The sequence below is a fragment of the Trichosurus vulpecula genome, chromosome 5 (assembly GCF_011100635.1).
Source record: "Trichosurus vulpecula isolate mTriVul1 chromosome 5, mTriVul1.pri, whole genome shotgun sequence".
Classification (NCBI taxonomy): domain Eukaryota; kingdom Metazoa; phylum Chordata; class Mammalia; order Diprotodontia; family Phalangeridae; genus Trichosurus; species Trichosurus vulpecula.
Genome location: NC_050577.1, coordinates 193673442 through 193699830, shown reverse-complemented (window position 1 = coordinate 193699830; position 26389 = coordinate 193673442). Strand labels below are relative to the sequence as shown.

The following is a 26389-nucleotide window of genomic DNA, read 5'->3' as shown; positions in this document are numbered from 1 at the left end:
GAGAACGAATTAAAAATCCCCAATTAAACACCAAATTGGAAATCTTGAAAATCAAAGAAGAGATTAATAAAATTGAAATTAAGAAAACCATTGAACTAATAAATAAATTTAGGAGCTAGTTGTATGGGGAAAAAAAACCACCCAATAAAATAGATAAACCACTGGTTAATTTGATTAAAAGAGAAGAAAACCAAATTACCAGTATCAAATATAAAAAGAGTGAATTTGCCACCAATGAAGAGGAAATTAAGGCACTTGTTAGGACCTATTTTACAAAATTATCTACCAATAAATCAGACAAACTAAGTAAAATGAATATTTACAAAAATATAAGTTACCTAGATTAACAGATGAGGAAGAATACATAAATAATCCTCTTCTAGAAAAGAAATTAAACAAACCATCAGTGAGGTCCTTAAGAAAACATCCCCAGGACTGGATGCATTCACAAGTGAATTATACCAAATATTTAAAGAACAATTAATTCCAATACTATATAAACTATTTGGAAAAAGAGGTGAAGGAGTCCTATCAAATTCCTTTTCTGACACAAATATGGTGCTGATACTTAAACCAGGAAGAGTGAAAACAGAAAGAAAACTAGACACCAATTTCCCTAATGCTTATTGATGCAACAATTTTTAATAAATTACTTAAATAAAATACAGCAATATATCACAAGGATCATACACTGTGACCAGGTTGGAATGTAGGGCTGGTTCAGTATTACGAAGACTATCAGCATAACTGACCATATCATAACAAAACCAACAAAAACCATATGATTTTCTCAATAGATGCAGGAAAAGCTTTTGTCAAAATACAACGCTCATTCCTACTAAAAGTAAAGGAATAAATGATGCTTTCCTTAAAATGATAAGTAGTATTTATCTAAAACCAACAGCAAGTATTATCTTTAATGGGGTTAAGCTAGAAGTCTATCCAATATGATAGGGGTAATGCAAGGATGTCTCTTCTCACCATTATTATTCAATATTGTACTAAAAAGATTAGCTATAGCAGTAAGACAAGAAAAAGAAATTGAAGGAATAAAAATACACAATGAGGAAACAAAACAGTCACTTTTGCAGATGATATAGTGGCATCCTTGGAGAAGCCTAGAGAATTAACTAATATATAAAATAAACCCAGATAAATCACCAACATTTCAATATACTATCAACAAAGTCCATCACTAAAAGACAGAAAGAGAAATTCCATTTAAAATAATTGTAGACAACATAGAATACTTGGGAGTCTACCTGACAAGATAAAAACAGGAACTATGTGAACACAATTACAAAACACTTTTCATACAAATAAAGTCAGATTTAAACAATTGAAAAAATATTAATTGCTCATGGTTAGGCCAAGCCAACATAAAAAAGGCAACAATTAAACCTAAATTAATTTGCTTTTTCAGTGTCATATCAATTAAACTAGTAAAAAAGTATTTTATAGAACAAGAAAAAGTAATAAAATTCATATGGAAGAAAAAAAGGTCAAGAATGTAAACGGAATTAATGAAAAAAATGTGAAGGAAGGTGGTCAGCTGTACCAGATCTCAAACTGTATTTCAAAGTGGTAATCATCAAAACAACCTGGTACTGGCTAAGAAAAAGAGTAGTAGATCAGCAGAATAAATTAATAGACAATACACAGTAGGAGACAACCACAGTAGTCTTGTGTTTGATAAATGCAGAGATCCAGATTTTGAGGACAAGAGCTTACTATTTGACAAAAACTCCTGGGAAAAGTGGAAAGCAGTTTGACAGAAATTATGCATAAGTCAAATTTTACAGCGTATACTAAGATAAGGTTAAAATAGGTACATGATTTAGATACGAGGAGTGATACCATAAGCAAATGGGGGACACATGGAATGGTTTGCCTGTCAGATTTACAGAGAAGGGAAGGATTTATTATTGAACAAGTTAGAGAACATATTAAGATATAAAATGGGTAATTTTGATTATATTAAATTAAATAGTTTTTGTGCAAACAAAAGGATTGCAGCCAAGGTTAGAAGGAAAGCAGAAAACTGGAAAATTTAAAAAAAACAAGCATCTCTGATTGTAATAGCAATTTAGATTTAAAGATCTTTCATACCCATTAATAGCCCACGTGACCTGCTTATGTCACAGGAAGCCTAAGTCACGTGGTGAGAGGAGCTTGATGAGAGGAAAAGGAAGTTGTGTCACAGGAAATACTGAGACAGCAGTTACGACAGAGCTCAGGGAAAGAGCAGACTGTGGTGTCTGTGGGTGAGTTAGTTTTTGGGAAGGCCCCAGCAGGTGGGTGGATGGTTTTGGGATGGCGAGGATCCATGCTGTGATGTTGTGTATTGAATTCTTTGCTGCTGTGAGGGATTGGGTAGATGGCTTATGGGATCTGGTTCTCTGGTGTCTGAATAAATGGTTTATTTCTATCTTCTCTGTGGAGAGTCTCGTATATTTTGCGATATAGAACCACACAGGCATTTCGACAATTATCATCTATATTGTGATTGTCACCTTACTGATACACTGATAAAGGACTCATCTCTCAAATATATAGAGGACTAATTCAAATTTATTAGAATATGAGTTATTCCCCAACTGATAAATTGTAAAAGGATATGAACAGGCAGTTTTCAGATGAAGAAATTAAAGCTATTTAGGGCTAAAAATGCTCTAAATCACTATTGATTAGAGAAAGGTAAACTAAAATAACTCTGAGGTACCATCTCACACCTAATAGATTGGCTAATATAACAGAAAAGGAAAATGACAAAGGAAAGAATGTGGGGAAAATGGGACACTAATAAACTGTTGGTGGAGTGGTAAACTGATTCAACTATCCTAAACAGCAATTTAGAACTATGCCCAAAGGACTATAAAGCTGTGCATACATAGTCCTTTGGCCCCTCAATAGCACTGGTAGATATTGCAAAGAGATCAAAGAAAAGGGAAAAGAACAAATGTACAAAAATATCTATAGCAGTTCTTTTTATACTGGAAAAGAATTAGAAATTGAGGGGAAACCCATCAATTGGGGAATGACTGGATAAATTGTGATGCAATACTATTGTACTATAATAAATGCTGAGCAGGCAGATTTCAGAAACACCTGGAAAGACTGACTTGAACTGATGCAAAGTGAAGTGAGCAGAAATAGGAGAACATTGTACACAGTAACAGCAATATTGTACAATGACACTGTATACCTCCACAGAAAGAACCGATGGAATCCAAAGGCAGATCAAAGCATACTGATGTTTTGCTTTTTTCCCTTGTTTTTGTCTCTTTTTTTCTAACAACTTGACTAATATAGAAATGTTTTGCATGACTGCACATGTACAACCTTTATCAAATTGCTTGTCTTCTGGGGATCACTGGTATCAAGGGCCTGTCTTTTCTAAACCTTGGGCTGGGTGGAAGCTAAGAAGAGGAAGAAAGGGATGCTATGTCTTCCAGCAAATACAACCTTAAGAGACAGGAAGCCAGTGCTCTTCAGGATTTTCATTCCTTTTATCAATATTTTATTTAAAATTTTTGAATCAAAGTTAGTGATATTGAAAAAAAAAAGAATTAGTGATATTGGTTTGTAGCTATTTCTTTGCTTTATCTTTTCCTGGCTTAGGTATTTACTTATAAAAGAAGTTTGGTAGAGTGTGGAACAGGAGAGAATTTGAAAGTCAAAACTGTAAAAAAGGTGGTTAAAATTTTTTTACATATAATTGGGAAAAATAAAATATTAAAATTTTTAAAAATTGCATAAAGGTAATTAAACAAAAGCAAATGAAACTGAACTAGCTATAAAGGAACTACACCAAAGGGGAAAAATGCTGAGTCATATGTATTTACAAGTGAATAATATCTACTTATAAGACAAATTATTCTTTAAAACTGAGGGGGGAAAAACACTATAACTATACCAAACATCTTTCACAGGTAAAGAGGGCCACCCCCAGCCCTTTTTCCTCCATCCAAGTTAAGAAGACAGGCTCTTGATACTAATGATTAAATTTATGGAACTTGGGTGCTTTGTGAGGTAGTGTGTAGCAATTCCTGGTTGAATTAAGATAGAATGGAATATAAGAAGACAGAATACAGATCTGCTTAGTGGATACTGACTAAGGGGAAAAGGATACTTAAATGTAGATTATCTGAGTCAGCTGTATTGGGCATATGCGGAATGGGTTAGTTCTAGGGCCAGGAAGAGGCAAACAGTCTTTATATGTATAACCTAGCCAGAGAGGCTACAGGCCCTGGGTCCTATATAAATATTTGACTGCATAGTTCTGATCCTTAATAGTCTCCACACACACAAGAAAAGACAATACTTGGGGAAAGGCAGACATGGATGTGAGCATAATTAGGAGCATGTCAAAAATGCTTGTGAGTAAATATTTGTTGGTGCCCCTTTTTGTGGTACAAAAAACTGTAAAGGAAGTACTTGGCCATTGACTGTGATACATGAATGATGGAATATTATACTCTTAAGGAATGACAAACATGAGGAATTCAGAGAAAAATTCAGAGACTTGTATGGATTGATGAAGACTTAAGTGAGATCAATATATATGACTGCAATAATATAAATGAAAACACTGAGTTCAGCTCAATTGCAAGAGAGAGAACAAACAATGAAATATTTTTTTTACCTCTGGATAAGGATGGAGGACTACAAGGCAGAATGTCACATGTTATCAGAATTTACTGCCTGGTTTTGCTTTACTATTTTTCTTCATCACGAGGGAAAACTTATGGATGATTTTGATGTCAAGAATAAAAGGCTCCAAGACACTACTAAAAACAATACAATTCTTGTATTGTATGGTAATGGGATGGGTGTCATATCAAAGTCACACTTTTAATCAGTGGCATGATGTTTTAGCTTGTTCTTTGACTTCTATGTAGCAATGCAATGCTCACCCTTCCTAACTGATCATGGTAAAAAAATAAATCTTAGATAGGCATTACTCTTTCAGAAAGGAGAATGGGGAAAAGCTGAACTGATGGTGCAACAATGTTCTTTTTTGTCAAAATCACACATTCAATTTAACGAACGTTTCAAAACATACATCAGGCAACCACGCTAGTAACTGGTCATTAAATCACAGGATGCCATAGGGTAAGAACACAACAACTGCTTCTTTCTCCTTCTTATAGATGGCAAACTCATCTCCTATTTCTTTCATCTGGGTGATTCAGCCCCTTTCCCCTGCTACACCTCTCCATGCTCTTGTCCCTATCCAGCTTAACTTTATCAATCCCTCATCCCTTTTCCTCCTATATCCTACCTTTCCACAGGGACCTCAACAATCCTCACTTCATTATCAAGAAACTTCCCTTTATTCTAAATCTCTTCTTGTACTCATGGAAACATGTTTCTGACCTTAAGACACTGCATTAATGACCACCTTCTTTAGTGCTTCCTTGTTCCTTCTCTCAGGTCACTGTGTATAATTTTACTGTGGTCAAGATAAAAGAGCAAGAAAAAACCTACATCTGTTCCACTCTACACTCCCACAAAGAACCTAAAAATAACCCTTGTACCTGCTTGTTTCTATTAGAAGTCTTTGCTTCTCTGTTAAACTAGCCTATTCCACAGTGGGAGAAATGCAAAAACGTTAGTAAAACAAGCCTCTAAACAAGGAGATCTAACAAGAGACAAACCAGATAGAGGAGCATAGTAGAGTGGAAAGATCACTGGCTCCAGTGTTAATGGCCTTACATCCAAATCTCAACTCCAATACTTACTACATCCATGACCATAGCCAAGTCACTTAACCTCCCTTGGCCTTGGCTTCCACCTTTGTAAAATGAGAATATCGTACTAGCCTTTGAGGTCCCTTCTCATGCCAGATGAATAATTTTGTTAATTTGCTGTAAGCATATATGCTTTATCATTTGAATGATTTTATTCAGAAACTCAGTTGTACTTGAATAGACACACACACACACAATTTGTGTGGTTTTTACATTTAAAAAGAAGATATCGCAGTTGTTTCTTGTTTTCCATTGACCCTGTATTCTTGACTAATACAAATATTTTTATTAAAAGAGTCCTGCTAGGGACTTAGAGTAACTGAAAAGTTATTCAATGTATTGAAATTTATCAAATGTAAATAATTGCTAAGCAAGTTTTATATTTAATTTGGATGTCTTATGTTTTTAATTTTATTTTTTAATTAGATTTTTTATTTTTAGTTTACAACACTTAGTTGTACATGTTCTTGAGTTTCAAATTTTCTTCCCTTCCTTCCCCTCCCTCCTCCCCACCCAAGATGGCATGCAGTCCGATATAGATTCTACATAAACCTTCACATTAAACTTATTTACACAATAGTCAAGTTGCAAAGATTTATGACCAAGGGAATGAATCATGAGAAAGAAGAAACAAAACCAAAAAAAAAAGGAGGAAAAAAAAAAAGAGAGAGCAAATAGTTTGCCTCAATCTGCATTCAGAGTCCACAGTTCTTTCTCTGGATGTAGCTAGCTTTTTCCATCATGAGTCCTTTGGAGCTGTCTTTGAGCCTTGTATTGCTGAGGAGAGCCAGGTCTATCAAAGTTAGTCACCACAGAATCAATATGTCCGTGGTTGTGTATAATGTTCTCCTGGTTCTGCTCCTCTCACTCAGCATCAGATCATGTAGGTCTTTCCAGGGTATTATGAAGTCTGTATCTTCCCTATTTCTTATAGCACAATAGTATTCCATTACATTCATATACCACAACTTGTTCAGCCATTCCCCAATTGATGGGTATCCCCTTGATTTCCAATTCTTTGCCACCACAAAAAGAGCTGCTATAAATATTTTTGTACATACAGGTCCCTTTCCCACTTGTGTGATCTCTTTGGGATATAGCCCTAGGAGTGGTATTGCTGGGTCAAAGGGTATGTACATTTTTATAGCCCTTTGGGCATAGTTCCAAATTGCTCTCCAAAGTGGCTGTATCTGTTCACAACTCCACTAACAATGTATCAATGTTCCAATTTTCCCAAATCCTCACCAGCATTTCTCATTTTCCTTTTTTGTCATTTTAGCCAACCTGACAGGAGATATGTGATGTTGTTTTGATTTGCATTTCTCTAATCAATAGTGATTTAGAGAATTTTTTCATATGCCTACAGATATCTTTAATTTCTTCCTCTGAAAACTGCCTGTTCATATACTCTGACCATTTCTCAATTGGGGAATGACTTGTATTCCTATAAATTTGGCTCAGTTCCCTGACCTTGTATTCTTAAGTTTCCTCCTGTCCCTATTGTTGGCAAAAAACTACAAAGTCACCTTATTGGTGACTTTACCTGAACCAATTGAAATCAACCAACTTTATCAACCATCTGAAAATTCTTTCTCCCTATCACAGGCCTAAACTTAGGGCAGATAAGAGTCTCTTCAAAGACCTGGCCCCACATTCATTATCAAGGTAAATTTTAAGTTTGGCTTCTGATTCTACAAGCTCTGTGGTGAATACATGTATGTACGTCTTTGAAGTGGATGTGTGTGTAGCGGGGTGGTAGTTCTGATCAGAACATCATAGCCTACTAAGAGGCTAAGGTTCCTTTCTGTATATCCAGAAAGACCAAAACTCTCCCCAAGGTTACTGTGTTCCTTATGCATACACATCCCAGCTATTGGTATGGAGTACTGGTAGATATCAACATCCAGCATGGGCGTAGAGTCAGACACTGAGGCCTTATGGAACAGACCACAGATGGGAATGTGTGTGGGCCCTAAGAAGCAGCTGTGCTCCTCATCTTGCCATGACACCAGGAGCCAACTTACTGCACACCAACATTCATCCCAACAAGCTCAGCTTCATCATAAATGTACATGTTGAACATGGGTTCTCTTTCATTTTGCTTGTGAGGCCACTGACTTCCCACAAAAGAAAGCTTTTGCTGCTAAGGGGTGAAGATCAACAAGCCCTGCAACGCCCAGTTCAGATACCCCATCTCTAGCCCTCCTGCATCTGCATTAAGCCATCCCCATGCCTGGCATGCACCTTGTAAGGGCTCGCAGGAAGGGTATCTGTCATTAAGGCCCCAGGGACCTCCTGTCCCCCACCCCCTAGTACAGCTCTCTCTTGCCTCAATACACTTGGGCTATCCTGTTGTGTGTGCTGTGGTCTTCCCAATAGAATGCATATCTTGGAGGACAGACGCTATTTTGGTTTAGAAACCTGGGGCCTACTACAAAGGTTTGCACATGTCAGGACTTAATAAATATTTGCTGAACTGAACACACATCTGAAAGACAAATAAGAGTATACTAGTAGCAGCTATTACTTGGCCCACCTCTCATGGGGGGTCTAAAATTCTTTATATAGAATAATTATTCCCATTTTACTGACAAGGAAACAGAGAGAGTTATGATCTGCTTTAGTTTGTGAAGCAAATTTGTGACTAGGCTTGGTGGTAACCAGCATTCTGGTTTTAGGGCATTGGTTCTTTTTTCCCCCCAGTTTTTCATAAGAAGTCAAAGTAGTTTATTTTGGGTAATGTTCAATGTTGACATTCATTACAGTTGCATGGAAATTGGATTTTACCTTTGCCTAGGGCAGTGGTTCTTGACCTGGGATCTGTGAACTTCTAACGAGAATTTTGATAACTGTATTTTGATATAACTGGGTATCTCTGTAATGGTTTTATTTTATGCATTTAAAAACATGATTTTGAGAAAGGGTCCATAAGATTCACCAGATTGCCAAAGGTCCATGACCAAAAAGGATAAGAACCTCTGGTTAGGGCTTTTCTTGGGTATTGCACAGGAAGCTACAGAATGAAAATTTTCTCTTATTTTCTTCATATTTGTAATGGATTTTGTATTTTTTTGCCTTCTCAATTGGAGGGGATAGGAGGAGGGAGAGAATGTGGAACTGAAAAGACTGGGGGTGGGGGAATCTGAAAAAGCTCATTGTTTGGAGCAAACTAGGCAGGCCAGATGGCAGCAAGAAGCCTCAGCTTGAGGAAGGGATGAGATCCAGAGCCAGAGCTGAGTCATTCTTGCTGGACAAGAACTGCTATCTCCCCCTAGCAGATCTGGATATCTAATGTAGCAAAGGGAAAAGTAGTGAGGCTGATCTGGCACCCCTTCACTAGTTAATTTGCTGCTTCTATAAACAAGGGAATTCCGGGTAACTGTTTTTCCTATACCACAAAACCCAGACAATCCCACTTCTTGCCAATGAAGGCATCTCTAAAGAAATAAGATACTCTTTCCACAGGAGTTAAATTATCTCCCCAAATAAGCATTAGAGATCCTCAAGGGCCAACCTACCTCTCCATCCAAGTGATCCAATAAGACACTCATGCTGGACATCATAACAGTTGGTACTTGTTCTGCTAACTCTGTCAGGAAACTGGCATAGCCCTTAGCTCCTGAAGTGTCACGGCTTAATTCCTGAGGGCACTTTTGTCCAATTTCTCTATGTGGGCAAAAAAGCAGTTAGGCCTTAACAAAACCTAGCTAATGGACGAGGGTCTGAGAGATCAGCTATCTAAAGGAAATTCAGGTCACAAGTTTCCTGATTCCATGCTTCAAATGTCTTTCTTATATGGCTAAGAGAATTAAGGATCTTACCTTACAATTTCTCCTACTATGCTTTTCATTCCATACTCAGTTGACCAAAGACTCACAGCTGCCACCAACACAGATACCAGGTGCTCAAAGTGCTGCAACATCTGGATGATTTTTAAGGTAGCACCTGTCCAAAAACTTGAGGTCAGAAATTCAGGAGTGGATAGCTAATAGTGATAATAGCTAACATGCATATAGTGCTCTACGATTAGCAAGCACTTTACAAGTATGACATTTTCACCTTCCAACAACCCTGCAAGGGTTGTTTCAGTTTCTTCATTTTACACATGAGGAAACTGAGGGAGACAGAAGTATAATGACTTACCCAGGGTCACAAAGTTAAAAGTGTTCAAAGCCAGATTTTAACTTGGGTTTCCTCACTGCCAGCCCAGTGCTCTATCCACCAAGACCCCAGTCGCCTCACTAGGGAAGCTGTTTGAAGGAGAAGGGTTACTCACTGAGCATGTGGTTGTAGCGTGTCAAAGCTACTCCAAGGAGGTGGGTGATGGCTTCCCTAGTTGGACGGTTCTTCTGGTGGCTAATGCTGGGGTTCTCAAGAAGTCGGTAGCAGCAGCCTGTTAGCAGACTAAGAGAATGGAACATATTACAATTGATGAGACATAAGGCAGTGAAGTGGGAGGAAATAATAGCTCCTTGTCAGAACAATTCCTAGACCCTGCCTCATTCACTCCATTGCCACCTCTACCAGCAGCAGCCTGACTTTTCTGGCCTCCCTCCCTTCACAGCTTTCTCTCCAACTTTCCTACCCTCAGTCCTGTGCTTCCCTTATGAACTGTTAAAATGAGTACTAGCTTTAATAAATGTCTGATGCTAAGGATGGGAAAAGCTTCTATCTTTTTGTTTTTAAATTTATTTTTTATTTTTAGTTTACAACACTCAGTTCCATAAGTTTTTGAGTTCCAAATTTTCTCTCCCCCAATGCAGCATGTAATCCAATATAGATTCTACATATACCTTCACATGAACTTATTTACATAATAGTCCAGTTGTAAAGAAGAGTTATAACCAATGGAATGAATCATGAGAAAGAAGAAACAAAACCAAAAAAGAAGAGGAAAAAAAAGGGAGCAAATAGTTGGCCTGAATCTGCATTCAGACTCCATAATAACTTTTCTGGATGTGAACAGCTTTTTCCATCATGAGTCTTTTGGAGCTGTCTTTGAACCTTGCATTGATGAGAAGAGCCAAGTCTACTGAAGTTAGTCCTTACAGATACTGTGTCTGTAATCTTCTCCTGGTTCTGCTCCCCTCACTCAGCCTCAGTTCATAGATGTCTTTCCAGGTTATAATGAAGTCTGTCTGCTCCTTATTTCTTATAGCACAATAGTATTCCATTACACTCATATACCACAATTTGTTTAGCTATTCCCCAGTTGATGGGCATCCCCCTGATTTCCAATTCTTTGCCACTACAAAATAAGCTACTATAAGTATTTTTGTACATACTGGTCCATTTCCCCCTTGTGTGATCTCTTTGGGATACAGCCCTAGAAGTGGTATTGCTGGGTCAAAGTGTATACACATTTTTATGGACCTTTGGGCATAGTTCCAAATTGCTCTTCAGAATGGCTGGATCAGTTCACAACTCCACCAACAATATAACAATGTTCTAATTTTCTCACATCCTCTCCAGCATTTATGATTTTCCTGTTTTGTCAAGTTAGCCAATCTGCCATGAGAGATGTGTTACCTAAGAGTTGTTTTGATTTGCATTTCTCTAATCAATAGCGATTTGGAGCATTTTTTTTCACATGACTATAGATATTTTTAATTTCTTCCTCTGAAAACTGCCTGTTCATATCCTTTGACCATTTCTCAATTGGGGAATGACTTGTATTCCTACAAATGTGACTCAAGTTCCCTGTATATTTTAGATAAGAGGCCTTTATCAGAGACACTGATTGTACAGATTCTTTCCCAATTTTCTGCTTCCCTTCTAATCTTTGTTGCATTGGCTTTGTACAAAAACTTTTCAATTAAACATAATCAAAATTCTCCATTTTGCATTTTGTAATGCTCTCTATCTCTTGTTGGGTCGTGAATTCTTCCCTTTCTCATAAATCTGACAGGTAAACTATTCCTTGCTCTCCCAAACTGTTTATAGTATCAGCCTTTATTCCTAAATCATGAACACATTTTGACTTTATTTTGGTTTATGGTATAAGATATTGGTCTATGCCCAGATTCTGCCATACTATTTTCTAGTTTTCCCAGCAGTTTTTGTGAAATAGTTAATTCTTAACCCAGAAGCTGGATTCTTTGGGTTTATCAAAGAGTAGATTGCTATAGTTATTGACTATTGTGTCTTGTGTACCTAACCTATTCTACTGATCCACCACTCTGTTTCTTAGCCAATACCAAACAGGTTTAATGACTGATGCTATATAATAAAGTTTAATATCTGGTATAGCTAGGTCACCTTCCCTAGCATTTCTTTTCATTAATTCCCATGATAATCTGAACCTTTTGTTCTTCCAGATGAATTTTGTTATTATTTTATCTAGCTCTGTAAAATAATTTTTTGGTATTTTGATTGGTATGGCACTGAATAAGCAAATTAATTTAGGTAAAATTGTCATTTTTATTATATAAGCTCAGCCTTATGATGAGTAACTGATGTTTTTCCATTTATTTAGATCTGACTTTATTTGTATGAGAAAGTGTTTTGTAACTGTGTTCATATAGGTCCTGGGTTAGTCTTGACAGATAGCCTCTCAAATATTTTATATTGGCTACAGTAACTTTTATTTTTTTTCTCTTAACAATTATTTTATTATTTAATATTTTAGTTTTCAACATTGATTTCCACAAGATTTTGAGTTACAAATTTTCCTCCCCATTTCTACCCTTTCCCACTCCAAGATGGCACATATTCTGACTGCCTTGTTCCCCAGCCAGCCCTCCCATCTGTCACCCCACTCCTCTCCATCCCCTTTCCCTTTACTTTCTTGTAGGGCAAGATAGATTTCTATGCCCCATTCCCTATATATCTTATTTCTCAGTTGCATGCAAAAACAACTTTTTCTTTTGAGCATCTGCTTTTAAAACTTTGAGTTCAAAATTCTCTCCCCTCTTCCCTTCCCACTCACCCTCCCTGAGAAGGCAAGCAATTCAACATAGGCTACACATGTATCATTATGTAAAACACTTCCACAATACTCATGTTGTGAAAGACTAACTATATTTCCCTCCATCCTATCCTGTCCCCCTTTATTCAGTTTTCCCCCTTGACCCTGTCCCTTTTCAAAAGTGTTTGCTTTTGATTTCCTCCTCCCCCTATCTACCCTCCCTTCTATCATCTCCCCTTTTTTATCCCCTTCCCCCTACTTTCCTGTGGGGTAAGCTACCCGATTGAGTGTGTATGTTATTCCCTCCTCAAGTCAAATCCGATGAGAGCAAGATTCACTCATTCCCCCCCACCTGCCCCCTCTTCCCTTCCAACAGAACTGCTTTTTCTTGCCACTTTTATGTGAAATAATTTACCTCATTCTATCTCTCAATTTCCCCCTCTCAATATATTCCTCTCTCATCCCTTAATTTTATTTTTTTAGATATCATCCCTTCATATTCAACTCACCCTGTGCCCTCTGTCTATATATATGTACATTCCCTTCAACTACCCTAATACTGAGAAAGGTCTCATGAATTACACATATCATCTTTTCATGTAGGAATGTAAATGAAACAGTTCAACTTTAGTAAGTCACTTATGATTTCTTTCTCGTTTACCTTTTCATGATTCCCTTGATTCTTGTGTTAGAAAGTCAAATTTTCTATTCAGCTCTGGTCTTTTCACTGAGAAAGCTTGAAAGTCCTCTATTTTATTGAAAATCTATATTTTGCCTTGGAGCATGATACTTGGTTTTGCTGGGTAGGTGATTCTTGGTTTTGATTCTAGCTCCATTGACTTCCGGAATATCATATTCTGAGCCCTTTGATCCCTTAAAGCTGCTAGATCCTGTGTTATCCTGATTTTGTTTCTACAATACTCAAATTGTTTCTTTCTGGCTGCTTGCAGTATTTTCTCCTTGACCTGGGAATTCTGGAATTTCGCTACAATATTCCTAGGAGTTTTCTTTTTGGGATCTTTTTCAAGAGGTGATCAGTGGATTCTTTCAATTTCTATTTTACCCTCTGGCTCTAGAATATCAGAGCAGTTTTCCTTGATAATTTCTTGAAAGATGATATCTAGGCTCTTTTTTTTGATCATGGCTTTCAGATAGTACAATAATTTTTAAATTATGTCTCCTGGACCTATTTGCCATGTCAGTGGTTTTTCCAATGAGATATTCAAATTGTCTTCCATTTTTTCATTCCTTTGGTTCTGTTTTATAATATCTTGATTTCTCATAAAGTCACTAGCTTCCACTTGCTCCAATCTAATTTTTAAGGTAGTATTTTCTTCAGTGGTCTTTTGGACCTCCTTTTCCATTTGGCTAATTCTGCCTTTTAAGGCATTCTTTTCCTCATTGGCTTTTTGGAGCTCTTTTGCCATTTGGATTAGTCTATTTTTTAAGGTGTTATTTTCTTCAGTATTTTTTTGGGTCTCCTTTGGCAAGTTGTTGACTTGTTTTTCATAGCTTTCTTGCATCACTCTCATTTCTCTTCCCAATATTTCCCCTACTTCTCTTACTTGCTTTTCCTAATCCTTTTGGAGCTCTTCCATGGCCTGAGACCAACTCATATTTTTCTTGAAGGCTTTTGATGTAGGCTCTTTAACTTTGTTGACTTCTGGCTGTATGTTTTGCTCTTCTTTGTCACCAAAAAAAAAGATTTTAGAGTCCGAGTCTGAGTCTGTGTCCTTTTTCGCTGCCTAGCCATGTTCCCAGCCAACTACTTGACCTTTGAGCTTTTTGTCAGGGTATGACTGCTTGTAGAGTAAAGAGCACTTTGTCCCAAGCTTTAGGGGCCTTGTGGTGCTGTTTGCAGAGCTACCTCTACTCCACTGTCACTGCAAACTCTGCCGCAGCAGCACTCCCCTTCCCCCAATAATCGCCAACCAGGATTGTGACCCAGATCCAAGCAGGGCAAAGCAAACCCTGCATTCCTTCTCTTGTCTGCCACTTGTTTCCTCCCACCGTGTGAGCCAGGGATTCCAGAAGCAGCTGATGCTGGAGCTCCACTGCTGCACCACCTCCGCCACCCCCAGGGCTGGTGGCCAGACTGCTCCCTAACCCCGATGTAGTAGTTTACCTACTAACCTGCTCTGTGGTCTTTGGTGTTTGTGGGTTGAGAAGTCCGGTAATAACTGCCACAGCTCAATGATTCACGGCCCTAAGGCCTGCTCCGGTGGACTCCCAGTCTGGTCTGTCCTGGCGCACCCCATGCTAGGCTGCGCTTTGCTCCCAGCACCATGCGATTGACCCTTCCCAGCGACCATCCAGGCAGTCCTGGGCTGGAGACCTGCTTCCCTCTGCTATTTCTTGGGTTCTGCAGCTCTAGAATTTGTTCAGAGCCATTTTTTGCAGGTGTTTGAAGGGATTTAGGGGAGACCTTAAGCAAGTCCCTGCTTTCCAGCCGCCATCTTGGCTCCGCCTCTGTCTACAGTGAATTTAATTGGAATTTCTCTTTCTATCTCTTGATGTTGGGCTTTGTTAGTAATATATAGGAATACTAAGGATTTATGTGGGTTTATTTTATATCCTGAAGCTTTGCTAAAGTTATTTATTATTTCAAGTAGTTTTTTACTTGAATCTCCAGAATTCTCTAAGCAAATCATCAAATCATCTGCAAAAAGTGATAACTTAGTTTCTTCTTTGCCTATTCTAATTCCTTCAGTTTCTTTTTCTTCTCTTATTGCTAAAGCTAACATTTCTAGTATCCAAGTGAATAATAGGGGTGATAATGGACATACTTGTTTCACTCCTAATCTTATTAAAAATGCATTTAGCTTATCCCCATTACATATAATGCTTGATGATGGTTTTACGTAGATGCTACTTATAATTTTAAGGAAGACTGTTTATTCCCATGCTTTCTAGTGTTTTTAATAGGAATAGGTGTTGTATTTTGTGAAAACCTTTTTCTACATCTATTGAGATAATCATATGGTTTCTGCTAGTTTTGTTGTTGATATGGTCAATTATGCTGACAGTTGTCCTAATATTGAACCAGCTTTGCATTCCTGGAATAAATCCTACCTGGTCATAGTGTATTATTCTCATGCTAAGTTGCTACAATGTTTTTGCTAATATTTTATTTAAAATTTTTGCATCAATATTCATTGCGGAAATTGGTCTATAATTTTCTTTCTCTGTTTGGACTGTTCTTGGTTTAGGTATTACTACCATATTTATGTCATAAAAAGAATTTGGTAGGACTCCTTCTTTGCCTATTTTCCCAAATAGTCCATAAAGTATGAGAATTAATTGTTCCTTAAATGTTTTATAGAATTCACGTGTAAATCCATCTGGCCGTGGGGATTTTTTCCTAGGGGGGTTCAATGATGGCTTGCTCAATTTCTTTTTCTGAGACAGGGTTATTTAGATTTTTTATTTCCTCTCCTGTTAACCTGAGAAATTTATATTTTTGTAAATATTCATCCATTTCCCTATGAATTTATGGGCATACAATTGGGAAAAATAATGTCTAATTATTGTTTTAATTTCTTCTTTATTGGAGGTGAATTCACCCTTTTCGTTTTGATACTTGTAATTTGGTTTTCTTCTTTCTTTTTTTTAATCAATTTGACCAAAGGTTTATCAATTTTATTGGTTTTTTCATAAAACCATTCCTTAGGTTCTTCTTATTAGTTCAATAGTTTTTTGGATTTCAATTTTATTAATCTCCCCTTTGGTTTTCAGTATTTCTAATTTGGTATTTAATTGGACATTTTTAATTTGTTCTTTTTCTAGCTTTTTCAGTTGCATTCCAATTCACTGATTTCCTTTTTCTCTATTTTGTTCTTGTAAGCATTTAGAGATGTGAAACTTCCCCTAAGAACTGCTTTTGCTGCATCCCATAAGTTTTGGTATGTTGTCTCATTATTGTCACTCTCTTGAATGAAGTTATTAATTCTTTCTATGATTTGTTTTTTGATCCACTCATTCTTTAGGATTAGATTATTTAGTTTCCAATTAATTTCTAGTTTATCTTTCCATGGGCCTTTATTACAAATAAATTTTATTACATCATGATCTAAAAAGGATGCACTATTTCTGCCTTTCTGCACTGGATTGTGTGGTTTTTATGCCCTACTACATGGTCAATTTTTGTGTATATGCCATGTACCACTGAGAAAAAGGTTTATTCCTTTCTATCCTCATTCAGTTTTCTCTAGAGGTCTATCATATCTACTTTTTCTAAAATTCTATTCACCACCTTAACTTCTTTCTTGTTTATTTTGAGGTTAGATTCATCAAATTCAGAGAGGGGGAGGTTGAGGTCTCCCACTAGTTAAGTTTTGCTGTCTACTTCTTCCTGTAAATCCCTTAACTTCTCTTCTAAGAATCTGTGTGCTGTACCATTTGGTGCTCATATGTTAAGTAATGATAATGATATTGCTTCATTGTCTATGGTGCCTTTTATTGGATATAGTTTCCTTCCTTATCTCCTTTACTTCAGCTGAAGCATAATATATTCTATTCCAGATTTTACCTTTAACCTATATGTATGCCCTTGTTTCAAATGTGTTTCCTGTAAACAACATATTATAGGATTATGGTTTTTAATCTATTCAGCTATCCGCTTCTGTTTTATGGGAAGAGTTCATCCCATTCACATTCACAGTTATGATTACTATATGTGTCTTTTTCTTCATCCTATTTCACCCCCATTTATACTTTTATTTCTCCCTTCTCCCTTCCACTCCTCAAGAGTTTTGCTTTTTGACAAATGCCTTCCTCAATTTTTCCCTCCCTAGTGACACCCCTCCCATATCTTACCCTTTTCCCCTTGCTACTTCTTCTCTCCCTCCTAACCACATCCTCCCCCCTTTTCTTTTCCCTTTCCTCTCCTACTGCCTGTAGGACAAGTTTGATTTCTATACTTATCAGAGTATGTTATTCCCTCCTTGAACCAAATGCGATCACAGCAAAGCTCAAACACTGCTTTAAAGAGCCCCTTTCAATGAATAATTCTACCTAGTTATGTACAACTCATGATGGTTCTGGTTAGTAATAAGTTCTCTGTTCAGAGAGGTCTAACTGCCCTTACCTGTCAGAAATGTTTGAAACATTATCTAATCTTCCTTCCAACAACTAAATATGACTATGATTACACCTCCTTGTTTTTCTGAAGGGAAAACTTAGTGAGAGTGACAAAGAAAGCTAGGAACAGAATCTCTATTGTTCTCCAGCCCCCATACTTGGTAGAACTGTTAACAGAGATTTAAAATCTCTACCTGCTCCATCAGTTCCTGTCTTCCATCTCAATGACTCACCTGACAAATTCTTCTTCAACCACTGAGTGGTTCCACAAGCGGTAAATGTCTAGCTGCAGAAGCTGTGTTAGCATCTGGAGAATTGGCTTCCTTGCTTCTTCCCAATCAAAGCCCTGAGCCTTGGTCCGAGTCTTTTTACCCTGAATGGAATGAAGAATAAACTATATCGGAGAAAACTGAGGAGCTCTGATTTGCCAGCTTAAGCATCCAAACTAAAGGCCACCAAGAAAGCTATAGTATAAAGTAATACTAGGAGAAATTTTAAAAATTCCAATAAAATACAAAGAACAGGTACTACTTTAGTCAAAGAAGTCTGTACTAGGATGCCCTTGGCCATCTCCCAATAGTGCCTTCAACTAGAAATGAATGCAGTAAGAAAGGATACTTTGGAATAGAAATTTTCCTCTTCCCTTTCTACCCTTCCACTCACTCCCAACCCCTCCTCCCCAACCAAGAGGGCCAGGAGTTTCAAATTACCTTTCCTCCATGGTCCATTAAGCTTGTCTTGCTAGAGGTAGCCTCAAAAGATTCCATGAAGCGGATCAGGGCATAACAATTCATTTTGAGGGCATTGAGGTGGGCACTTCGATCTGACACACTCAAAGTTGTGTCATCTAGGACAGCTGGGAGATCCTGGGAGTGACGAGATACCACTGCAAAGGGCAGGATCTGGGAGTTAACCATGACCACCTTCAGAATTCACTACTTACTCACTCACTCCAACCTCACATGACACGCCCCCCTCACCCCACTTCAGCCATCAGATTACCAAAGATCTGTGCTCATCTCTTGGTGGCTATAACATAAGCTAAGCCTTCTGGGACCCTGGACCTCAATACCCTAAGCTTGCCCTGTTACCTCTGCCCAACTCTGGCTACCAGCATCTTTCAGTAGCAGCCAGGATCACTCCCCTTAGGGGGAGATGGGAGCAAAAGAGGTGGAACTTCCTGTTGGTCTGCCCTTACAGCAAACAAACACAGCTCTGTATTGCCCACCAAGATTACAGACCTGAATGGAAGGTCAGGGTCCTAGGGCTCAACCAGACCAGCCAAGTAACAATAGCCTTGATATCATCATATGGCTCTTAGAGTACAGGAAAGAGTGATGCCTCCACCTTCCAAAGTCCCTACCCTCCTACCCCATAAACACCTTTCATCAGGAATTCCAAGGCATCTTCCTTGAGGTCAGGATCTATACTTCGAAAATGACTACAAGAAAAAGGAAAGGAGTAAGATAGGAACCAGAACAGTACATTCCAGCAAAGATCAAGAATAGACTAACAGAACTGGTTAAAATGTAAGCAATCCAATGCTTGGAATGGTAAATGACACTACACAAGAGAACCAGGGTAACCATAGGCTTATTGTAAAGATAAATGACAATCAGTAAAGTTCCAATTAAATACCCAGAACTGTAGAGTAGTGGGCCTATAATCTGGAAGTTCAGGAATAACTTACAATGTGGCAGAAACGTACATTAGCAATATTTTAAGAACAAATAGGCAGCAGCATTTCTTTTTAAGATATTGTTAACTAAGGCACTTACTGTAATATGCTATAGAGAGTGTCAAAATGCTCCAACACAGCTAGAGGCCCCTGGGTTCGGAAGGCAACCTGGAACACTGCCAAGAAGAAGACAGAAATCCATCAAATGTCCTAGGTAGTGAGTCCCATCTACACATCAGAGAGGGCAAAGAATCAAGTTCCATATTTTTTTTTGGTAGATACACAAGAGTTATAGGCTTGGCTGGCATAGACTAGATGTGGCTACATTTGAAGCTATGATCCTCTATGCTAAAGTCCCCTATGGATGTCCAAGAGAACAGGTATAGGTTCTAGCTACTGCTGGAGAAATAGTCTTTAGCTCATCATGCCAAAGAACAAACCTCTTTCTGAGAGAGAGTGTAAAGTTGAGGATGACACTTAGATTGTTGGCTCCGGGGGACTGGGAGGATGATTATGCCCTCAAGTCCCACTTCTCTCCTGACAGTGACAGGTCAACGATGCCTTCAATACAGCAAGAGCGCTCTATGGGGATAATCACCAAACAGCTGTAGAACTGATATCTCCCTTACTCTCTGCATCGTACTCCTATCCTTCCACTTCGGTGATCTGATATAGGTTAGAACAGAGGGGGAAAGAGGATAACGAAAGAAAGAAAGAAGAAAAAGGTAGGTACTATTTTCCCCAATTCAAGGAGCCATAAGTCAGATGTGAGTTAGGTCAGGCCAGATCGCCCCTCTGAGTCTTTGTACTGCTACCTCACTGACTGCCAGCACTAACCAGGTAACATTCATATCATGTTGCGCAGCTGCAACCTAGCCCTTGCTGTTGCTTACCCATCATTTCTGGGCACATATCTCCCAAATCAACATCTTTGACCCTGACCTCTCACATGAACTTCAGTCTTGTTCTTCCACCTCTCTAATAACTATTCATCTTAAACTAATCATATCCAAAACTGAGTTCATCATCTAGATATCCCACAAAACTGGTTTCCCTTCCCTGTTACCCCATTTCTTTCATTAGTATCACCAGCCTACTTGTTGTGTTTGTCGTTCATTTTTGAAGAGGGCCATGATATCAGGGAAATGATGACATGACTTGCAGCTGAAGGTCACCAGCCTCACTTCCTCCTCCAGAGCCATTTGGGTCCAGTGACCAGATACTTATCAGGATGACTGGAAATGACCCAGGATGCAATGGGAGACCCTAGCCCTTTTACGCTAAGGCCTCTTTAAGAACTGAGTCAAGGGATGGCTCCTTTAATTAGAAGAAAAAAAAGAAAAAAATCAAGCTGGGAGGGGAAGACCTTCAGGAAGACCCTACGCAAGGAACCTTGGGATCACCTTCTAAGGAATCATCCCCCTTTTCTTCATCTCTGCATCTATCATCATATTCTGTAGTTTTTTCCTTCTAAATATCATCCTTTTGCTTTCCATTCCCAATTCAATCCATTATGTTCAGGTTCTATTATTGTAATGGTCTCCTAATTGGATTCCCTACCTCTAGCCTCTTTTCCCACTACAATAGAGTCTATATGGGGCTGTCACATTTATCCTTTTGCTCCTCAAGACCCTGCTGCTTCAAATACCAACTGCCTCACCTAGCTCTTGAAAGCCCTACATTATCTGGCTTCATTTGACAACCTTACTTCCCATTATTTTTTCTTATTCTCCCTTTGTTCTAGTCAGGTACATTTTCTGAGTCTCTGACCCAAAGAATGTTCATTTTACCCTTACTCCTTCTGTTCTTCCTGTACCCCAACCTAAAATATCCTTTCCCTAATCCAAATTCTAGTCAATTCCTACAGGCTCAGCTCCAATTCAAACTCTCCAATGAAGCCTGAGTTGAACTTCTATAGTTAGTACCATGCAATTCAATCAATGCACAAGCATTAATGAAGTCCCTACTATGTGACAGGCACTGGGCTAGCTACTAAGAATACAGAAGTCCAACAGCCTCTGCCCTCAAGGAGCTTACTCAGGAGAGGAAGATATGGTTTATTACTGCTCCTCACCCAGTTTGCATTTCAGCCAGATTAGACCAGCACCTCTTAGGTGATCTAATCCTCTCTCCATGCTTTTGCCCAGATCACCCCTATGCTTGGAATGGAATCCCTTCCCATTTCTGTCTGTGGAAATCATTGTACAAAAAAATGATTCAATCGGTCAATTAAAAAAAGAGAAAAATAATGAGCAGAAGAAAGTCTGCAGGACGTCAGAGCGAAGCAGGACTGTGTTAGAAATAGCATGTTAAATTTCTAAACAAAATAAAAGAACAAGATGTACACAGAAAAAACCCAAACCGTACATAACAGAGGTTCAGAGTTTGACATAAAATGCCCTTTTATGTTTAAAGAAAGCAATCCCTTCCTCTTCATATTCCTAGAGTACTTTGTCTTGATTTCACCTTTCCACCCATCACATTCTATCTGATATAATACTTTTTTGTGAAAATGTATTCCCCTGGGAAACTCTACATTCCTTCAGGGCATGAAGTTTCTCACGTTTGCAATTCAGTTCAGCAAACATTTATTAAGGCAGAGCCTTAGTACAAAGTTGAAAAGACAAAAGGTAAAATATGTGAACAAACACTCAAGAAGGAGCATCAGAAGTCCATTCCGAACCATACCTCAACAAGAAATTAGAAGGGTGGCTAGTCACATAGAAACTTTAAAAGTATCTAGAATTAGAAATAACAGCTCAACAACCTTGAGGAGAAGCAGACAATCACTCTAAAAGGAAATGCTCAATATCCTAGACGGCAAAGTAACGTCCCCCTAAGAGTAGTCAAGCTGAGGGGTGAGAAAAGAGGTGAAACAAAAAAGCTGACATCTTCTTACCCCTAAGCTGTGAAGGAAGCTGTTTAACAGACAGAACTTCTTGTACCACATACTGGTTGACTCCTCCACTTTTCAGCAGCTCCTCTGGAGACAGTGGTAGATGAAACTCACACAACAGAGGGGGCATCTTCTACTGGCTCAGTGGGCTAGAAAACAAAGGCAAGTGATTCCTAGGAGCTGCCTATCTCCTGTGCCAATATGATATCGTGCAAAGACCAAAGAACTCAGAAAACCTGGGTTGAATTCTGGCAATAATAGTACTAGTAGCAGCAGCATTATGAATATAAACAAGTCACTCGCTCTGCTTTGCAGAAATGCAAAAAACTTGCCCTGCCTACCTCAAAGGGTCAAGAAGATTAGAAAAATAATGAATTAAAAGTGACTTGTGAATGTAGATCGAGGCGTACTGTTTACTCTCTTTTTTTGTTTTGTTTCTTCTTTCTCATGGTTCCTCCCACTGGTTCTAATTCGTCTTTACAACATGCAAATATGTTTAATATGAAGGTGTGTGTAGAGCCTACATCAAATTGCACACCGTCTTGGGAAGGGGGAGAAAATTTAAAACTCAAAATCTTATGGAGGTGAATGTTGAAAACTCAAAAAAATGACTTGTAAAGGTTAAGTAGCCATTAAGATTCTCTCCATTTGCCATTATAATGACAGTCTTAGGCTTCACACCTGGATAGGATTTTAAGACCTCACCTAGAACAAGTCCCTCACTTTACATAAGAGGGAACTCAGGGCATGAGAGGGGATGTGACTGACAATGCTCTCCCTTCCCTCTATGCTTTCTGGTTTCCTTTCGATCCCAGCTAAAATCCCACCTTTGCAAGATGTCTTTTCAGACCTCTCTTAATGCCCCCCCCCAACCCCCGAACCGTGGCCGTCCATTACAGAACAGTCCTTCCCTCTCCCCTAAATTTACTCACCCTCCTTGCACTAAATTAAGAGCCGGGACGAAAAAGCGCGCTCAGGGAGGAATTCTCGGAAAAACAATCAGCCAATCAGCGCAGCGTTCCTAGGACGCCGACCAATCCCCACCCACTGCGGGGGAAAGGACCCGCCTCTTTGCTCCAAGACCGGCGAACGCAGCCTCAAAACAAACCTTTTTAAATCTCAACGGCTGTGACGCAAGGCAGTCGCGGACTTCCGACCAATGGGAAAAGACTAGCGGGCAGGTCACGTGGTCCTCGGAGACCGGAAGCCGAGGAGTTTGTTTAGAGGTGGAGCGCTCTGAACTTTTCTAGTTTACTGCGTGCCCAGGCTCGCGGAGAGGGTGTTCTGACCGTGTCCGGTCTGGAGCTCCAGGGCCAGGGCGCTGTTTTTTGAAGATGCTCCGGCTGCTAAACCCCCGCCCCTGGCAACAGGAGCAGACGGCACACCTGAACTCCCACTGGCTCAGTTCTAGGGAATAAACCGTGCATCCGGCTGCGTGTGCGGCTTCTGAGGGCAGCCCTGAGTTACCTCCTCCTGACTGATTGTCCCCAAAACCAGCTCGCCCCGTAACCTTCCCCCTACAGCCGCGAGACACTCGGGGGAACTAGAGGCTGGCCCAAATGCCTTCGGGTGTCCCCCTGTTCGGGCGTAAGGCCCAGGAAGGTCTTGAGCAGCCCGAGCTGCGAAAGGCAAGACCAGTTCCCGAAGGAGGACCACAGACACCAGCCCTCTGCCTCCAGATTCGAGCCCTTAAGCGGACAGCTAGGCCGAGGAAAGGAAGTCCGATTCCGGGGGGCGCGTTCTCCCTCCAAGAAGTGGGGCCGACGCTTGGGAAGGAGAAGGGCTAGGCGCAGAGGAACCTGGGAACGACAGACATGGGCTTCTCGCAGATTTACAGTGGAAGCCGGTGAACGTAGGCAGCCGGCTTTGGCCTCTGGCGGAGGCGTCTGGGAGAGCGTCCTCGCTTTCCCACAATCCTTGTGGGCAGCACCCAATTGCCGGCCTGGCTAATGGCGTGGTGCCTGAGCCGGTGGGCTGGCGGTGCCCTCTGGCGCTGCGCCCCCCGAGCCGGCAGGGGCATCTCCTTGGGTAAGTGTCCGGGGAAGGGGGGAGCCGCGACAGAAGACGATTCCCCCGTCGGCGCCTGCTGATCGCTTTCCTCCTGCAGGTGTCCCCGAAACGGCCCCGGTGAAGACGACGCTCCCGCCCCCTAAAGTGGTGGATCGGTGGAACGAGAAGAGGAGCCTGTTTGGGGTGTACGACAACATCGGGATCCTGGGTACGAATAGACCCTGGCGGCGCAGCTCTGGGAGGGCCTTACTTCTCTCGCTCCTCCCCTACCCCCCCCTCCCTCCCTCCCCAGTTCCTTTTAGTTTCAGGGGAGAGGGGGAAGATGCGCGTTAAGGCGTCGTCTGCCTTTAGTAGGTGATTTGTGACACGTGCAGTGGAGGGATATTCAGGGAGCTCCAGGAAGCGGTTGTGGGCAGTAAGAGACAAAGTGAAGGGATGCAAAGGGTATTGTTGACAGCCGCCTCCACCTCGGCCTTGGCCTTCTGTGCCTGCAACTAATGGTGGGCTCTCCGTTTGCCTCACAGGGAACTTTGAACGTCACCCCAAGGATCTGATTAAGGGGCCCACGTGGCTCAGGGGCTGGAAAGGGAATGAATTGCAGCGATGTATCCGTAAGAAGAAAATGGTGGGAGATCGCATGTTTCTGCAGGACTTGCACAACCTGAACAAGAGAATCAGATACCTCTACAAACAGTTCAATAGAAAGGGGAAGCTCCGGTAGAGGAGAAGCCATAGAAATCCCCATCCCCAACCTGTCACCTTTCAGGACACTTCGGGTAGGGAACTGCTCAGTGTGGAGAAAGGCCTTTGTAATGGATTCCTAATAAAGTTGCTTCACTAGGCATTTGCCTTTTCTTTACTCTTCCCTTCTGTTCCTTTGGATGTGTCTCACCTCTAAACTCTCTCTCTCTCCCTTGTAAGCTTTGGCCTTGACTCATTATTTCTTCCTTTGCTGACTTAAGGATTGCAAAGATTAGGTTCTTAAGGAAACTGAGTCACCTAGTCCCCTCTCCCCTTGTACAAACACCCAATTCATCATCTCTTTCATGTCTGGCCTTTTGCTCTGTCACCCTTGTAAAATGTGAACTCCTTCAGGAGTGGGGATTTTTTAGTCTTTGTATCCATGGTGCCTTGATCATTATAGGCATCTAATAAGTGTATATTGAATAGACTTGGACGTTTTTTCAGAGTGCAACTCACTCCTTCAGTAAGACGGTCCCTTTTGCTTGTAAACTACTCTTAATTGCTAGAAAGTACCTGAAGAGTTGATAAGAGGACCTTGGCACCACCATTTAGGTGGTCTCTTGTGTTTTAAAATATTGTTTTGTAGTTCCTTCCCTATCCTACTGTTGAGGTTTATTTTCTGTGCACCCAGGGCCAAAAATTGTTGAGGTTTCATTATATGTCCTGGTGAAACCATCTCAAAGAATTCAGAATCAGACCACCTCTAATCCAAGTATAGGCATTTATTGAGATTGATGCCTCTCATGAAGTCGTCCAAGATCCAAGAGGAACCAGCAACTTCAGAAAAAAGCAAGATGGATTTTTACAGGGTAAAGATGCTGATTACACAATCAAAATTTACACAGAATGTAGAAATATGATTAATATTAAAAAGACTGGAGGAGTTTATTAAGGGATTAGGTAATGGAGGAGGGGTTCCTTCTATGGTTAGATGGTTAAACATTCTGGTCATGCTACCCTCCTATTGGCTGGCTATTGTGGTCATGTCTGGACAAGATAGGTATTGTGGTCCTGTCTTGGGCTAAATGGATGATGTGATTGTGGTTGAGTACAAGAACACACCTGTTCAAATATAAGGAATGGGTCTGGGGGCAGTGGCTAGCTAGAGGCAGTGGCTGGGATCCTATCACATGGACACACCTGCTGTACTGTTAGAACTATGAGTTCATGGACACACCTGTTCTAGTGAGCTGTGTGGCATATATGAAGCAGTTAGGATATTGAATGTGGGCTGGGGGAGGGGCTAGGTAGGTACAGTGGGCCAGCTGTTCAGTGGGGCCTATAATGAATTTAGAATATTGGGGCCAGGGACAGCTCTATCG

At 40.0% G+C, this 26389-nt stretch overlaps 2 protein-coding genes and 1 non-coding gene across 5 annotated transcripts in view; 1 reads left to right on the top strand and 2 right to left on the bottom strand.

Annotated features, from left to right (window-relative positions):
• Positions 1 to 24225, bottom strand: part of NCAPD2 (non-SMC condensin I complex subunit D2) — a 49516-nt gene extending 25291 nt beyond the window's left edge. The window contains exons 1-9 of one of the 3 annotated variants that reach the window (XM_036761910.1): positions 23422 to 24225; positions 22317 to 22462; positions 19518 to 19593; positions 19122 to 19180; positions 18450 to 18625; positions 17973 to 18112; positions 10030 to 10157; positions 9575 to 9698; positions 9272 to 9419 (exon numbers count right to left, since the gene is read on the bottom strand). In XM_036761910.1, the coding sequence (XP_036617805.1) occupies positions 9272 to 9419; positions 9575 to 9698; positions 10030 to 10157; positions 17973 to 18112; positions 18450 to 18625; positions 19122 to 19180; positions 19518 to 19593; positions 22317 to 22443 (978 nt within the window). In that variant the 5' untranslated portion in view covers positions 22444 to 22462; positions 23422 to 24225. Of the gene's footprint in view, positions 1 to 9271; positions 9420 to 9574; positions 9699 to 10029; positions 10158 to 17972; positions 18113 to 18449; positions 18626 to 19121; positions 19181 to 19517; positions 19594 to 22316; positions 22463 to 23245; positions 23315 to 23421 lie in introns of those variants that run through there. The other 2 variants (XM_036761909.1, XM_036761911.1) reach the window with 2 other exon arrangements.
• On the bottom strand, positions 18728 to 19054 carry LOC118852505. Its single transcript, XR_005010577.1, has one exon. It is a non-coding gene; the product is annotated as a small nucleolar RNA U85 (small nucleolar RNA).
• A 1-nt stretch (position 24226) lies between the features above and the next one.
• LOC118852233 (39S ribosomal protein L51, mitochondrial-like) lies at positions 24227 to 25182 on the top strand. Its single transcript, XM_036761914.1, has 3 exons — positions 24227 to 24341; positions 24421 to 24531; positions 24848 to 25182. The coding sequence occupies exons 1-3, from the start codon at positions 24263 to 24265 to the stop codon at positions 25042 to 25044; spliced, it is 387 nt and encodes a 128-aa protein (XP_036617809.1). The 5' UTR covers positions 24227 to 24262; the 3' UTR covers positions 25045 to 25182.
• The last annotated feature ends 1207 nt before the right edge of the window (positions 25183 to 26389 follow it).

Excerpts from the sequence above, each read along its gene's own strand:
- LOC118852233 (XM_036761914.1), top strand. The coding sequence starts at position 24,263 with ATGGCGTGGTGCCTGAGCCGGTGGGCTGGCGGTGCCCTCTGGCGCTGC. Across the intron at positions 24,342-24,420 it reads CGGCAGGGGCATCTCCTTGG|GTGTCCCCGAAACGGCCCCG; the intron begins GTAAGTGTCCGG and ends TTCCTCCTGCAG. Across the intron at positions 24,532-24,847 it reads CGACAACATCGGGATCCTGG|GGAACTTTGAACGTCACCCC; the intron begins GTACGAATAGAC and ends TTTGCCTCACAG.